This window comes from Symphalangus syndactylus, chromosome 12 (genome assembly GCF_028878055.3).
Source record: "Symphalangus syndactylus isolate Jambi chromosome 12, NHGRI_mSymSyn1-v2.1_pri, whole genome shotgun sequence".
Taxonomy (NCBI): Eukaryota; Metazoa; Chordata; class Mammalia; order Primates; family Hylobatidae; genus Symphalangus; species Symphalangus syndactylus.
Window position 1 is genome coordinate 24,331,966 of NC_072441.2, and position 13,462 is coordinate 24,345,427.

General features: G+C 37.4%; 1 protein-coding gene and 2 long non-coding RNA genes across 5 annotated transcripts in view; 1 reads left to right on the top strand and 2 right to left on the bottom strand.

Moving 5' to 3' along the window:
• The window catches only part of LRRC7 (leucine rich repeat containing 7), a 643,523-nt gene that overhangs the window by 535,319 nt on the left and 94,742 nt on the right, over positions 1–13,462 (top strand). For all 3 annotated transcript variants that reach the window (XM_063625216.1, XM_063625217.1, XM_063625218.1), the window contains 3 exons: positions 5,690–5,801; positions 6,010–6,190; positions 7,683–9,363. In XM_063625216.1, the coding sequence (XP_063481286.1) occupies positions 5,690–5,801; positions 6,010–6,190; positions 7,683–9,363 (1,974 nt within the window). The remainder of the gene's footprint in view (positions 1–5,689; positions 5,802–6,009; positions 6,191–7,682; positions 9,364–13,462) is intronic.
• Positions 456–8,852, bottom strand: LOC134734055 (uncharacterized). Its single transcript, XR_010117460.1, has 3 exons — positions 8,737–8,852; positions 8,399–8,534; positions 456–847 (listed from the first exon to the last, which is right to left on the bottom strand). It is a non-coding gene; the product is annotated as an uncharacterized lncRNA (long non-coding RNA).
• On the bottom strand, positions 2,881–7,689 carry LOC134734056 (uncharacterized). Its single transcript, XR_010117461.1, has 3 exons — positions 7,071–7,689; positions 6,078–6,176; positions 2,881–2,896 (listed from the first exon to the last, which is right to left on the bottom strand). It is a non-coding gene; the product is annotated as an uncharacterized lncRNA (long non-coding RNA).

A 13,462-nucleotide genomic window follows, 5' to 3' on the forward strand; every position in this document is an offset into this window, starting at 1 on the left:
TAATTTCAATACTTTATCTAAAATTGAGATTCTAGATCTTCTCTAACTTTTAACCATCCTAGAGCAAAGAGGAACTGTTGCTTTCTGTATTATCCTCCTGTCTCAAATCAACTGCAGCCAAACTAAAGGGTCACACTCTATTTTTCAATGTCCAGATTTAATAAATGCAGATAACCAAGCATTTAGCTGATCAGTGCATACTAAACATTTATAATATGTTTTGCACTTGTATGCCATTTTTTGGATCATTGTTATTAGTTCACACCGCCAAGGATATGGAAGAGGGTATTATACACTTCACGATATATTTATTCATGTGATTAAATATACAAAACCCCCCAAAAAAGAATAAAGGTAGGCAGGACCAGAAGTGGAAAACAGAAAAAATAAATAAGGTAAACAGATTACAAATGCAACTAAGGGGAAAAAGGAAAGGTAAATATTTATTGCTCACTTTCAGTTTGCCAACTAGATGCCAATAGTTTTAACATAAATTATGCCAGACAAAGAACAGGGCTGGCAGAGCCATAAGAAGAAGGAGGACAGGGAGATTTTCCTTTATAATGCCTTGTGCAGTTTACATTTGCCTTTTCCCCAAATCTCTTTATATGGCTAGCACTTCCTCATCCTTCAAGTTTCAGCTTAAAGGTCACCTCAGCAGGAAGGCCTTCCCTGATCACCCTGATCAGTTGGACCCTCTGATATTCTCTATCATGTCACATTGTCACATTAAATATGATGAACAGTTATGATTACTTTGTTTATTGACTTCAGACTGTGAGTTTCATGAAGGCAGCGGTGCTTGCTTTCTTGTCCATCCTTGTATTGCCTGAGTCTAGCACAGTGCCTAGGATAGAGCAGGAGCAAAATAAATATTTGTTGAATAAATGAATGATTGATACAGTCTAGTATAATGACACTGGTAACATGTCTGTCTCTCCATTCAATTAGATATTCATTGAAATCAAGGACAATTTCTGAGTTTTTTTAATTAATAATTAATTGATACTTATCCATGCTTCATCACCTATGTGTTCAATACACTCTTGGTATATAAATGCCCACAGCGTCTCAGTGATGTTATGGTGATCCTAGACCAAAATAAATACCTAGGAGTTTCATTTAAGTTGTTATATCCGAACAGCTTAGTAAATATTTATGCCCTACTTTGTGGTCATTTGCAAAAATCAATGTACATAAGTTGAAAGAGAAAATAATATTTTTACCTTATTCTTAAGAAATCAAAGCCAAAATATTAATGGCATACATGCACCTGTTAAACACCACCTATCTTCTCACAGCTAGGAATCGTAATACACACCACAATTTTAATTTCTGTTTATCATTGATTTTCAAATGCCACTTGGTTTTTTATCACAGCAACCACCAAAAACCCAGCTTCACAAGGATTTTCTTTTTTTTTTTTTTCCTTTTTTTTTTTGAGACGGAGTCTCGCTCTGTTGCCAGGCTGGAGTGCAGTGGTGCGATCTCAGCTCACTGCAACTTCCGACTCCCTGGTTCAAGTGATTCTCCTGCCTCAGCCTCCTGAGTAGCTAGGATTACAGGCACGTGCCAGCACAGCCAGCTAATTTTTGTATTTTTAGTAGAAACGGGGTTTCACCATGTTGGCCAGGATGGTCTCGATCTCCTGACATCATAATCCACCCACCTTGGCCTCCCAAAGTGCTGGGATTACAGGTGTGAGCCACCGCACCCAGCCAAGGATTTTCATCAAAAAGAATGTGCAATCTAATGCTATAACTGAGAGCTACCTCAAGCTAGCCGTTTGCACAGTGTCTGTCTAATGTCGAGTATTGCTTTGTTTCCCTCAAACATTTAATATAACTCACAGTGTCCCTGTTCATTGCAACAACACCCATGGGTGCCTCAGAGTACAGTTTGAGAATCAAGGGGTAGGGCTTTTAAATCCAGCAGACATGAATTGAAATCTTGGCTCCACTTTGTGACCTTGACAAGTCAAGTCTCTAAAACCTTTCTGATCCTTGGTTTCTTTATCTTAAAAAAAACACACAAAACAGAAAATATGATAACACCTATTTATAGACAGCTCCAAGCACAGTTATTGACACAGAGGAAGGCTAGAGTAAATAATTCCCTCTTCTTTTTCAAGAGAATTATGTGCCAATTCCTTCCCCATCCTCCTTTAATCCTTCTGCAAGTAACTACCAAGATATCTGTTCACCATCCAAAAATGTTCTGCATTTTTCCCTTTGTTAGGAGACTCAGCCCAATTTTTTTCTATGGAGGAACATCTTTCTTCCAGTAACAGAGAATTGTCAATTACCCTCAAAATTTTCCTTAAATTAGTTTTATTCATGCTAGGCCTAGACTCTCAAAAGCTCAGAAATAAGCTTGCTTTCTTTCCTTTGACTTCTTCCTGAGGCTTCTTTTCTTTATGGCAGTACAAGCCAAGATGTAGTTTGAACAGTGGAAGGGCAATTGTGCGAAAAAGGCCATTTTACCTTTTCTTTCCCTCCCACTTCTGTCTCCTCACCAGAAAGAAAATATGGTTCAATGTACTTACAGTGGAATCCCCACTAAATTCTGTTTTCTACCAAAAACTTCCTCTGTCATTGCCCTTAGAAGTAGTCCCCAAAACTTTGCCCACTTTTCCAAAAGGAACTCAATTCCTCTAGCCTCTATAAAAGAATTTATAGAAACAAAATTAGTGATTTATTTCCTTTGTTGGATAGTTAACTTTACTTTGGGAAACCCATGTGAGAAATGAGCTGTTCTCAGGATAGACAATGCAGCATACTCGGTATCACACAGATCTTTGAGTAGCACAGATCCCAGTTCAAATCTTGGCTTTACCACTTATTAGGTTTGTGACTTAGAATTATGATTTTACCTCACTGAGCCTCCATTTCCTTATCTGCAGAACAAAAAATGACGATAATAAATAAATACCACATAATGATAAAAAATAAGATTGTCTTTTAAATAATTAACAAGGATAATATAGATAGAGTGTTTAGCATAGTAGCACCACAGCAGATGTAATCAGTACCATGTAATTTATGGCCATTATCATCATTGTCACCATCATCATCATCACTTTGTTCATAAGGGTAAGAGAATCTACTCGGATCAGTGCAAATTCATCGTTCTTGTTTCAATAATGTCCTTCTAAGAAGAAATACAAGTTCATAATTAGCTGATAATCATCCTGTCTTCCTGGTCGCTAAGGCTGTTTTTGATTCACAATAGAAATTCTTGAACAGGATTAGAAACTTGAACCTGAGTCAAACCAGAGCTACCATGCAGAGTTCCGGTCATAATTTTGGTATACAAGTGTGAAAGTCTAATCAATACAAACAAGATGACCTGAGTACTGAATGTGTAGAACATAAGGGAAAAAAAGCAAAACCCATGATTATGTTAACATTCTGTACTTGTACAACTATTTGGTTTGCTTTTTGTGTTTCTATTCTATTTTTGTTTTTCTTTTGAATAAAACAAAATTCCCATTCTTGTAGTTAGGTATCATAGGAATATTTTTAAATTATTATTTCAACAAATAACTTACCTTTAGATTCATAGAATGTTAGTACTAGACAGGAATTGGCACTAATTCCTATTACTGATTACCTTTATTTTAATGATGATAATGCCCAGAGAAGTACACTGACTTGCCCAAGGTGACCTGATTAATAAAATATAAAAATAGAAATAGGATGAAAATATGACACCTTGTAACAAATTTTTGGCAAGTCAGCATATTGTATGCCTTTCATGGTACTGTTTCTCAAACTCATATCTTCTTATAAATTTCTCCAAAGGTATATAAAGGCTTTTATCCTCCATTCTGTCACCTTAAAACTGTCATACATTTCTTATGCTAAATCTTTGAACTTTCAAAATCAATCAAAATGAAGAATATGTACCGTCTGAAATAATTTTCAAAATCATTCAAAGAAAATATGGCCTCTATAAAAGAATGTATAAAAAACAAAGCGATTAATTTCTTTTGTTGAGTAATTATCTTTCCTCTGTGAAGCCTATGTGAAAAATGAGCTTTTCTTAGGATAGGCAATATGGCATACACAGTATCACATAGAACACCTTTGAGTAGCAAATATAGCCTCTTCAACTACTGAATTTTCCGTTCTACTCCTTTTCCTGTTCCTCTTTGCAATCTGATACCTCATCTTAAGTTCCTTGTGTGCTCACAGCTGAGCTCACCAGAAGGCAGCACAAGGTAAGGAAAGTTCACTGGAATGGAGCCCAAGAGAATCCTGCTGCAGTGCCGGATCTTCGTCTAATCATCTGTGTAACCTAGGCCTAAGCTGAGTCTCAGAACCCGCCTCTAGAAAACAAAAGTGTTGGACTAAATGATCTTTCCCTTTTCTTTTATTGAAATATTTTATTTAAAAAATTAACAAGTAACAGATATACCCAGGTTTTTCAGGCAAATATTTCCATACAAACCTAACCCAAAAGATAGAACTTAAACCAAGAGGTGCTTCTCTGCAATAACCAAAGACCTGAGCATGTCGCTATGGGGGTCCTTGGCAATATATAAAATTTATAGTAAGGGTTTCTGCCTGTTCATTATACCAACCGATTAGTTTTAAGACAGGACTTTTAAAATTTACAATATTTTTGTCCTCAAGTGTATTTTTTTCTTTGATTTAACAAAATATTTCTAAATATTTTACATTAGTGCTCCAAACTCACAAGATACTAATGAATTAAAAAGCTGAAAAATCCTTATTTGAATTAAAATTAATCTTAAGGGAAAAGAAGACATAATGATAGCTGCTGTACGTAAATATATATCACTACTTATGGGGATAGATAAGGCATTTTTATATCTAGAAGAAAGTGAGAATTTGGTATTTTACCCTCTCCTAATGCTCTCCACACTGCCTGGTTTACTGAGAATAGTAATTAGAATTGTGGAAATTTAAAATTCATGGGTTTTCTACATGTTTATTTGTTGTTATGAAGTTATAGTCATGTATCAGTGTTGCTCGTTACACTCAAAGAAGGGATGTAGAATGAAGATGTAGCATGCTAGATTAAGTGTGAGAAAACCAGGAACCTCTGGAAGAACACATGGTAGAACCTGAGAAATTGAGGAGATGATCACTGGGATACAGTAGAAAGTTAGGAGGAAAGCGGCGGGAGGAGCAGGGTTTATAGGACCCGACAGTGAATTAATGTGGCTAGGGATGCACAAAAAAAAAAAAAAAAAAATTAATTGGTCAGTGATATACTTTCCTCTTAAAACTCTTAGAGTTCACCACTTAGAAGAATTACATGTGTATATATCATATTTGTGTGAATCATACTGCTCATATATGGCTTATCATAATTCAGTCTGGTGTTCTAATGAGTTATATCTCATCTCTCCAACTAGATTATAAACTCCCAGAGGGCACCAGCCACATTTTGTCTTTCTTTAGAAACTCCACAGTTCATGGCACAGTGCCAGGCATATAAACAACATGCAAAAAAAATTGATGAATAAATGGACTCACATTAGAAAAAAAATTTTAATGCTTAACTCAGAGATACATATGGTTTCTTTCTCCCAGTGCCCCACAGTGAACTGAATTCTAGAATCACATTTTTGAATCTGAGCCAAATAAAGATACTGCCACTTTGGTTAACCATTGTTTAAATGTTTACTTTCCTTGTCCTGTATTATTATATCTCTCAGGATTCTTTTGTTCATCCAGCTAATGAAATGAGGATTGGGGAACTTCACCCTTCATTAGCTGAGACCCCTCTGTACCCACCCAAACTTGTTCTGCTAGGGAAGGACAAAAAAGGTAACATTGTGAACCCAGTGTGGAAAATATGCTACAAATGCATGTGCATGATGAATCGCCAGTTGTAGATGATACACCATATTCTATACAAATGTTTTACAAATATGCATTTCTAACCTTAATCGGTATGGTTTCCATTTTTCATACTTGCTTTTCCGTGTAATTGTCAGTGTCATAGCATTATAACATTTTCCCCTTTAAATTTCAGAATCAACTGATGAGTCTGAAGTTGACAAAACTCACTGTCTGAATAACAGTGTTTCCTCAGGCACTTACTCAGACTACTCGCCTTCCCAGGCTTCCTCAGGATCCTCTAATACGCGGGTTAAAGTGGGGTCCTTGCAGACAACAGCTAAAGATGCAGTACATAATTCTCTGTGGGGTAACAGGTGTGTTTGGAATTCCCTCCTTTTGTTCCCAAACGTTTATTTTCAGCAACTTTTTAAAAAATGGAATCTTCTTAATTTTGGAATTGTATTTGGCACACAAGTGGCATAGAAGACAGAGGGGGCAGGTAAGCAAATGTTGTTCACCTGGGACTGCCCAGAACAGATGAATCCCCTTACAGGGAGAAGCCATTGGTTAAGGAAGACATGGTAGGAGTTAACAGGATGAGCTGGTAGAAGAAAAAATTTAAAAAAATCAAAAAAAATGTGTTTGCCCACTGATACTTATTGATGAGACATGGATGTTTTACCATGCAAAATGGCATTAGGAATTAAAATAAAATGCCAGTAAAACACTTATGTGTCTGGTCCAGAGTAAGTGTTCAATAAATTTTCATTGCTATCTTCATCATAATTTTATCACCACCTGGAAAAGTCAGGATGTATTTTAAAGTACTTAATCTTTCCAAAATGCCTCGTCCTCTATATTACTCTAATTTTACAGATGAAAAAACAAAAACCACACACAGAGCACAGTAAAGTCAATCAATAAGGCAGTGTTTTCCGAGTTCTAATTCCATTTTGTAACTTGTTGCTATGTTTTACACTACAAATAGCAAATTAAAATTATTATATGATATAGGTAGTCAATAACTTTTACTCATATTTTACTGACAATATTGCCACTGTTGGCAATGTCTTCTTTAGTAACTCATGAGTAACTTTTCCAATTCATTGGTGCTCATAATAAAAATCTTAACTCTTTCAGTTTGTAAATTCATTATTTGCATTATTTCAGTATCTGCTAGAAATAACTTAGTCAATGGTACAAACATGTCAATGATCTAAAGTCATAATGTAATTTACATTCTACAGAACATACCTGAATATGCTCCCTATGCAATAGCATTTAGTGTCTTCAAAACCTGACCTTCCAATAAAAGTTATCTGAAGACAATGTAGATTCATTAGATACACCAAGCATTTGTAAGAAAGGTACTCTTAGCCAATAGTTTGAAATGTACCAAATCAGACTCTCCAGGAATGGGTATCGGGAATCATGCTTCTAATTATCAGTCAGGTTTCAAGACCATTACTTAAGAACTACATATTTCCTTCACTGATTCCTTCAACAAACGTGTATTTAATACCTACTATGTGCCAGGCATTAGTCTAGGCCTGCAGAGAAAAAGATCTCTACCATTGTGAGTTGACATTCTAGCAGAGCACACGATACAAGATAGAATACACGTAATAGATAAGTAAATTATGTAGTATATTAGAAGGTGATTATCACTAGGAAAAAATAGAAGTTAAAGCAAGGTAAAGGGATGGATTTTTAAAATATGAAATAATAATGCTATCTTAATCATAAGTCAGGTGAGGATTATTGATCCATTAAACAAAGGATGATGGCCTTCTTTGCTGCTTGTTCTCTTTCTGCCAAAGACCCAACTTCGTCCTTTTCAATTTCTCCTTCCCATTGTGTTCACAGGATTGCACCATCTTTCCCACAGCCTCTTGATGCAAAGCCATTACTCAGCCAGCGGGAGGCTGTTCCCCCAGGCAATATACCACAGCGTCCTGACCGGCTGCCCATGAGTGATACTTTCACTGACAACTGGACTGATGGCTCGCATTATGACAACACAGGGTTTGTTGCTGAGGAAACCACAGCTGAGAATGCCAACAGTAATCCTCTCTTAAGTTCGAAATCTAGAAGCACATCTTCGCATGGACGCAGGCCTTTGATCAGGCAAGACAGGATTGTTGGTGTTCCCCTGGAACTCGAGCAGTCTACACACAGACACACACCAGAAACAGAAGTGCCTCCTTCCAATCCTTGGCAGAATTGGACCAGAACCCCTAGTCCGTTTGAAGACAGGACCGCTTTTCCTTCCAAATTAGAGACAACCCCCACTACCAGCCCGTTGCCTGAAAGGAAAGAACATATAAAGGAATCTACTGAAATACCTAGTCCTTTTTCTCCAGGCGTACCGTGGGAGTACCATGATTCCAATCCCAACACGAGTCTTAGTAACGTCTTTTCTCAAATCCACTGCCGCCCGGAATCTTCTAAAGGTGTTATTTCAATTAGCAAAAGCACAGAGAGGCTTTCCCCCCTAATGAAAGATATCAAGTCTAATAAATTCAAAAAGTCACAGAGTATCGATGAGATTGACATTGGTACATATAAGGTGTATAACATACCATTAGAAAACTATGCTTCTGGGAGTGATCACTTAGGAAGCCATGAACGACCAGATAAGATGCTGGGGCCAGAGCATGGTATGTCCAGTATGTCTCGAAGCCAGTCAGTCCCGATGCTGGATGACGAGATGCTCACCTACGGAAGTAGTAAAGGGCCACAACAGCAAAAAGCTTCTATGACAAAAAAAGTCTACCAGTTTGACCAAAGCTTCAATCCTCAAGGATCAGTGGAAGTGAAAGCCGAAAAGAGGATACCACCCCCTTTTCAACACAATCCCGAGTACGTGCAACAGGCCAGCAAAAACATCGCCAAGGATTTGATCAGTCCCAGAGCTTACCGAGGATACCCACCCGTGGAGCAAATGTTTTCGTTTTCTCAGCCATCTGTGAGTGACGATGCTGTGGTGAATGCCCAGTTCGCAAGCCAAGGGGCCAGGGCAGGCTTCCTGAGAAGGGCCGACTCCCTGGTGAGCGCCACAGAAATGGCCATGTTCAGAAGGGTCAATGAGCCTCACGAGCTGCCCCCAACTGATAGGTACGGCAGACCCCCGTATAGGGGAGGGCTGGATCGCCAAAGCAGCGTTACAGTGACTGAGTCCCAGTTCCTGAAAAGGAATGGCAGGTATGAAGACGAACACCCTTCATATCAAGAAGTGAAAGCTCAGGCGGGCAGTTTTCCGGTTAAAAACCTTACCCAAAGGAGGCCATTGTCTGCAAGAAGCTACAGTACAGAGAGTTACGGTGCCTCCCAAACCAGGCCAGTTTCAGCTAGGCCTACTATGGCAGCTCTTTTGGAAAAAATACCATCTGACTATAACTTGGGTAACTATGGTGACAAGCCATCAGATAACAGTGATTTAAAGACGAGGCCTACTCCTGTGAAGGGAGAGGAGAGCTGTGGTAAAATGCCTGCAGACTGGAGACAACAGCTGCTTAGACATATAGAAGCTAGACGGTTAGACAGGGTATGTCTGGCGTTTCTCTGTAAGAATATCCCTCCTGCCTTTAGTGTTACTTTGTTGGCATTTCTAAGCACATGTAGTGAAGCATGAACTACATGAATGAATTAGATGATCAGTATTTTATTTATCTTTACATTGTGGGGAAAATGGATCATAATAGTTTTTCATGGATGTGGCTAAATGCTCTTTGAGAGTTCATAACCTGCAGGTGAATTATTCATCAAATCGAACCCAAATATTGTTAAGAAAGAATTCGACTCCATTAGAGGGGACGGTGCTTCAACTGCTTTCTAGCCATTAAGGCAAAATGCCTCTCCTAGGACACAAAACTTTTCTCTAGTGACCTAAAGAGTATGATTTTTATTGAACCTATAAAAAGTGGATATTTCCCCCGTTTCTGAATGGATTCACATATTAAAGTCAGGCCTAATTTGTTTACAAAATTTGCACATAGTTACTGCTATGGGACTACTAGTTATTATTTCTAATGAGCAATAATTTTCCCAGCAAGAAACAGAAAAATAAGCAGGGATTAAATGCCCTCCTACACATTATTTTATTTAATAAAAATCCTGCCATGTAGAATGTTGGTTTTTATATAGAAAGAAATGTTTAAATTCAAATTATACTACAGACAACAAAAATAGTTGATGTCTTTATGAAGACAACAAACGAAAAATTAGTATGTATATTGCAGCAAAAAAGAAAATTAATTCTAGTTCAGTTAAAAATTGAGTCACAATAGGCGAGGCATGGTGGTTCATGCCTGTAATCCCAGCACTTTGGGAGGCCGAGGCGGGCGGTCAGGAACTCGAGACCAGCCTGGCCGACATGGTAAAACCCTGTCTCTACTTAAAATGCAAAAAAAAGTTGGCCGGGCATGGTGGCGCACGCCTGTAATCCCAGCTACTGGGGAGGCTGAGACAGGAGAATTGCTTGAACCCAGGAGGTGGAGGTTGCAGTGAGCCGAGATCACACCACTGCCCTCCAACCTGGGTGACAAAGTGAGACTCGGTCTTAGAAAAAAAAAAAAAATGAGTCCACAATAAAGCGTGTAATACACAGGGATCAGGGACAGAAAAAAATCATGATGCCTAGAATTACATTTTGTTGCCTGTTCAAATCTCTGTAAGAGAAACCTGGTACTCATTTTCTAGAACTATCTTCAATTGACCATCGTCATTCAGTGTACTTTATGGCTTTTAGTTTAGAGGGCTTAATGTGCTCTGCATTGACATTAGAATCTTAAAGATCCTTTTTGTGAAGATGGGTCTTTTTGTTCTCATTTTCTAGGGCTGAATGCTCAGTGTAAATTGGGGATCTGGGTAGTAATATACTATCGCATTGTCTCACTCAATAGTTTTATTATTTTGTTTGGTGTCCTGCTAAAAGCACAGGTCACTGCATTTATTATGTATTTCTTTAATACTGAATTTTATGTTTACAGGTTTACTCTTTTCAAATAATTACATTGCTTGTAGGTCGTGTCTACATGACAAGAAAACAATTTTTTTAGGGAAAGAGTGAACTAATAAATGTGGGTGTGGGTGTTAGTTTCTCAATGTGGAAATTGGTTCTGCCTTGCAAAATATTTCATCAGAATGTCTGTTTCAAATAGGTTTGCTCAGTCCCATTGAAGGGAGCCTCATCAAAGCCTCATGACTGGCTGTCAGTGGGAGACACCTGGTCGGTTGTCACCATGCCTTACCTCAAGTATACCCTCCATGTAGACAGATAACTTGGAGGGCGAAAGAAAATATTTGGGGCCAAATAATACAGTACAGTTTGGGAACTCTGGCCTCGTGTAGACACGACCATACGTAACAGGGTAAGATGAACTAGTCAAGAAAGGTTATAAGAAGCTTTTTGGAGCATATGTACAATGACTAGTAATTTGAGGCAACAGAGGAATGAGTGAAAACAACTAATGAAAAGGAAAAGATAAAATTCTAAGCATTTGGTTCCATCACTTAGTTACTGGTGTCCCAGATCAATGATTCCTCTCCTTTGACCCCAGCCACTGAAAAGTAGGCGACTCCTCTAGATGAAGCAAGAATTTTAAGCAGGAATATAGGGTTAGGGGAGAGAGATTTGAATCAGCAAAAGTTTGGAGGCCCTGCCTATCCCAGATAACAAAAAGCAAACATGTATTTTTCATTGCTATGATGACACTTGGCTTCTTAGTTGATCTTCATATACCTCTGTTTGTGTACAGTTCCCTAGGTGTCTTTCACTTTTCAAAGCAATTTCAATGTACATTCAATAGCTTCTTCTCATTTAATTCCAAGAAATTAACTTACCTTAGAGTATTGCTTTGAGTCATCAGATCCTAGAAGCTCTTTCTTTTGTTTTCTCCAAGTCACATTTCTTTCTGTCTTTCAGCTGAGTTACTGAGCTATTCAGGCTATATCTCTCATAAAACTTCCCAGCTACTCAACCAGATGAATTCAGGGTACCGAAGCACAGACTTATTATGTAAAACCAGTTTCGACATAGCTGTGCTACTTAACATTCTGTCCAAAGGCAGACTGCACCAGATAAATAATGTGCTTCTTTCCCAGTGAAATTTAATTGAGTCATTTGAACCCTGAAAATCAAATAGTTACACAAGAAATTACAAGATCTCTGTCCATTCCACATAAAAGACAATTGCCTAGAGACTTGGACATTGGATAAGCTTAACAGTTCAACATAATGTTGGTGAAAAATCTAAGTGTTGACCTTGAAGAGGCGGCTCCAAGAACTACCCTAGATAAAAGATGCTTGTTTTTTCTTTTAGTTTAACCACAAGGCCCATGTTTTCACTGCAGAGCCACACTATGACAGGGAATTTAAAACATGAACCCATATGTCTGAGACTGCTTCTGTTCTGCGGAAGCTGAGAGAGCACTAGACTGGAGGAATTTTAAACCTTAAGGAATTTTCCAAGTGCTAGATTGAGATGCTCAGTGTCTTTTTCAATTTTGGCATGGCGGCAATGGAAAATCTCTATATGAAATAATAATGAATCCATAACAAATATGATTGGTAGACAAGCACACCATCAGGAGTATAATAATCCTTCAGCTTCACTCAATGAAACTTTGATGCTAAAAATCATTACTTTGATAATATTGCCCTGAGAATAGAATAGCTGCCTGGTATTAATGTTCAGTAATATTTGGCTTAGAAAAAGTGTGCTAAGTTAACTTCTGTGATTTTTTTTTTCCAAAATGAGAGAATTACTTAAAGGGGCCAAATGCTGTCAATGATTACATTTCCATTGTAGATTGAAGGAGGAGATTGTACTGGTGGAAACAATGTGATAACAGGGTATCTAAAATTTTACATTTAATTTTTAAATAAAGTTTTATAGGAAGAAAATTATCAGTCACTTAAACGCAAATACCACCAGAGTGTTCTATAGGTATTTGCATATATTAGATAATTAGCATTAATAAATCAATAAATTATGACTGCTTTAATATTACTATGAAATTTCTTTAGTTTAAAATATAATTTTTAAGAAACAAAAAATAGAATATTTGGATCCACATAAAATGTATTTGATTGGTTTAGCTGAATTAATAAGTAAGTTCAATCAAGCCTATGGTAAGCTCAAATGACATTTTGACCAGCTGTTTTTCTGAGTTTCTGTAATTATGCCTACAGACTGAGCAATGAAGGAGACTGATTTTGGCTTTAACATTGCAATGCATTAGCTTAAGACAGAATTAGAAACTAATATTTCTCTTTCACAAGTGATGATCTCACAATGTGAAAGAGAACAAAGATCTGCAGCTGGTAAAATTGAAGAGCTCACTGTTCGAATTTTTAAATGAATAGACTACCACAGACGAATAATACTTGTCCAAAGTCACTACTACCACGATGTATAAGAGACAGAATTTATGACGTTGAGTTAGCAGCAGATGTAAAACAGAATGTATCTTCTTTGCTTTTTGTCTTTTCTGTAGTTTTGGATGGTACTCATTATGTGCATAACTAACACTGTTTACTGTATGCTTCTGTCTGATCAAGTGCATGTTTTTTAAAAAAGTTACTGTTTGCCTGCCTAAAGTTAAATGTTATAAATTTAAACATGTTCATGTAATTTATCAGT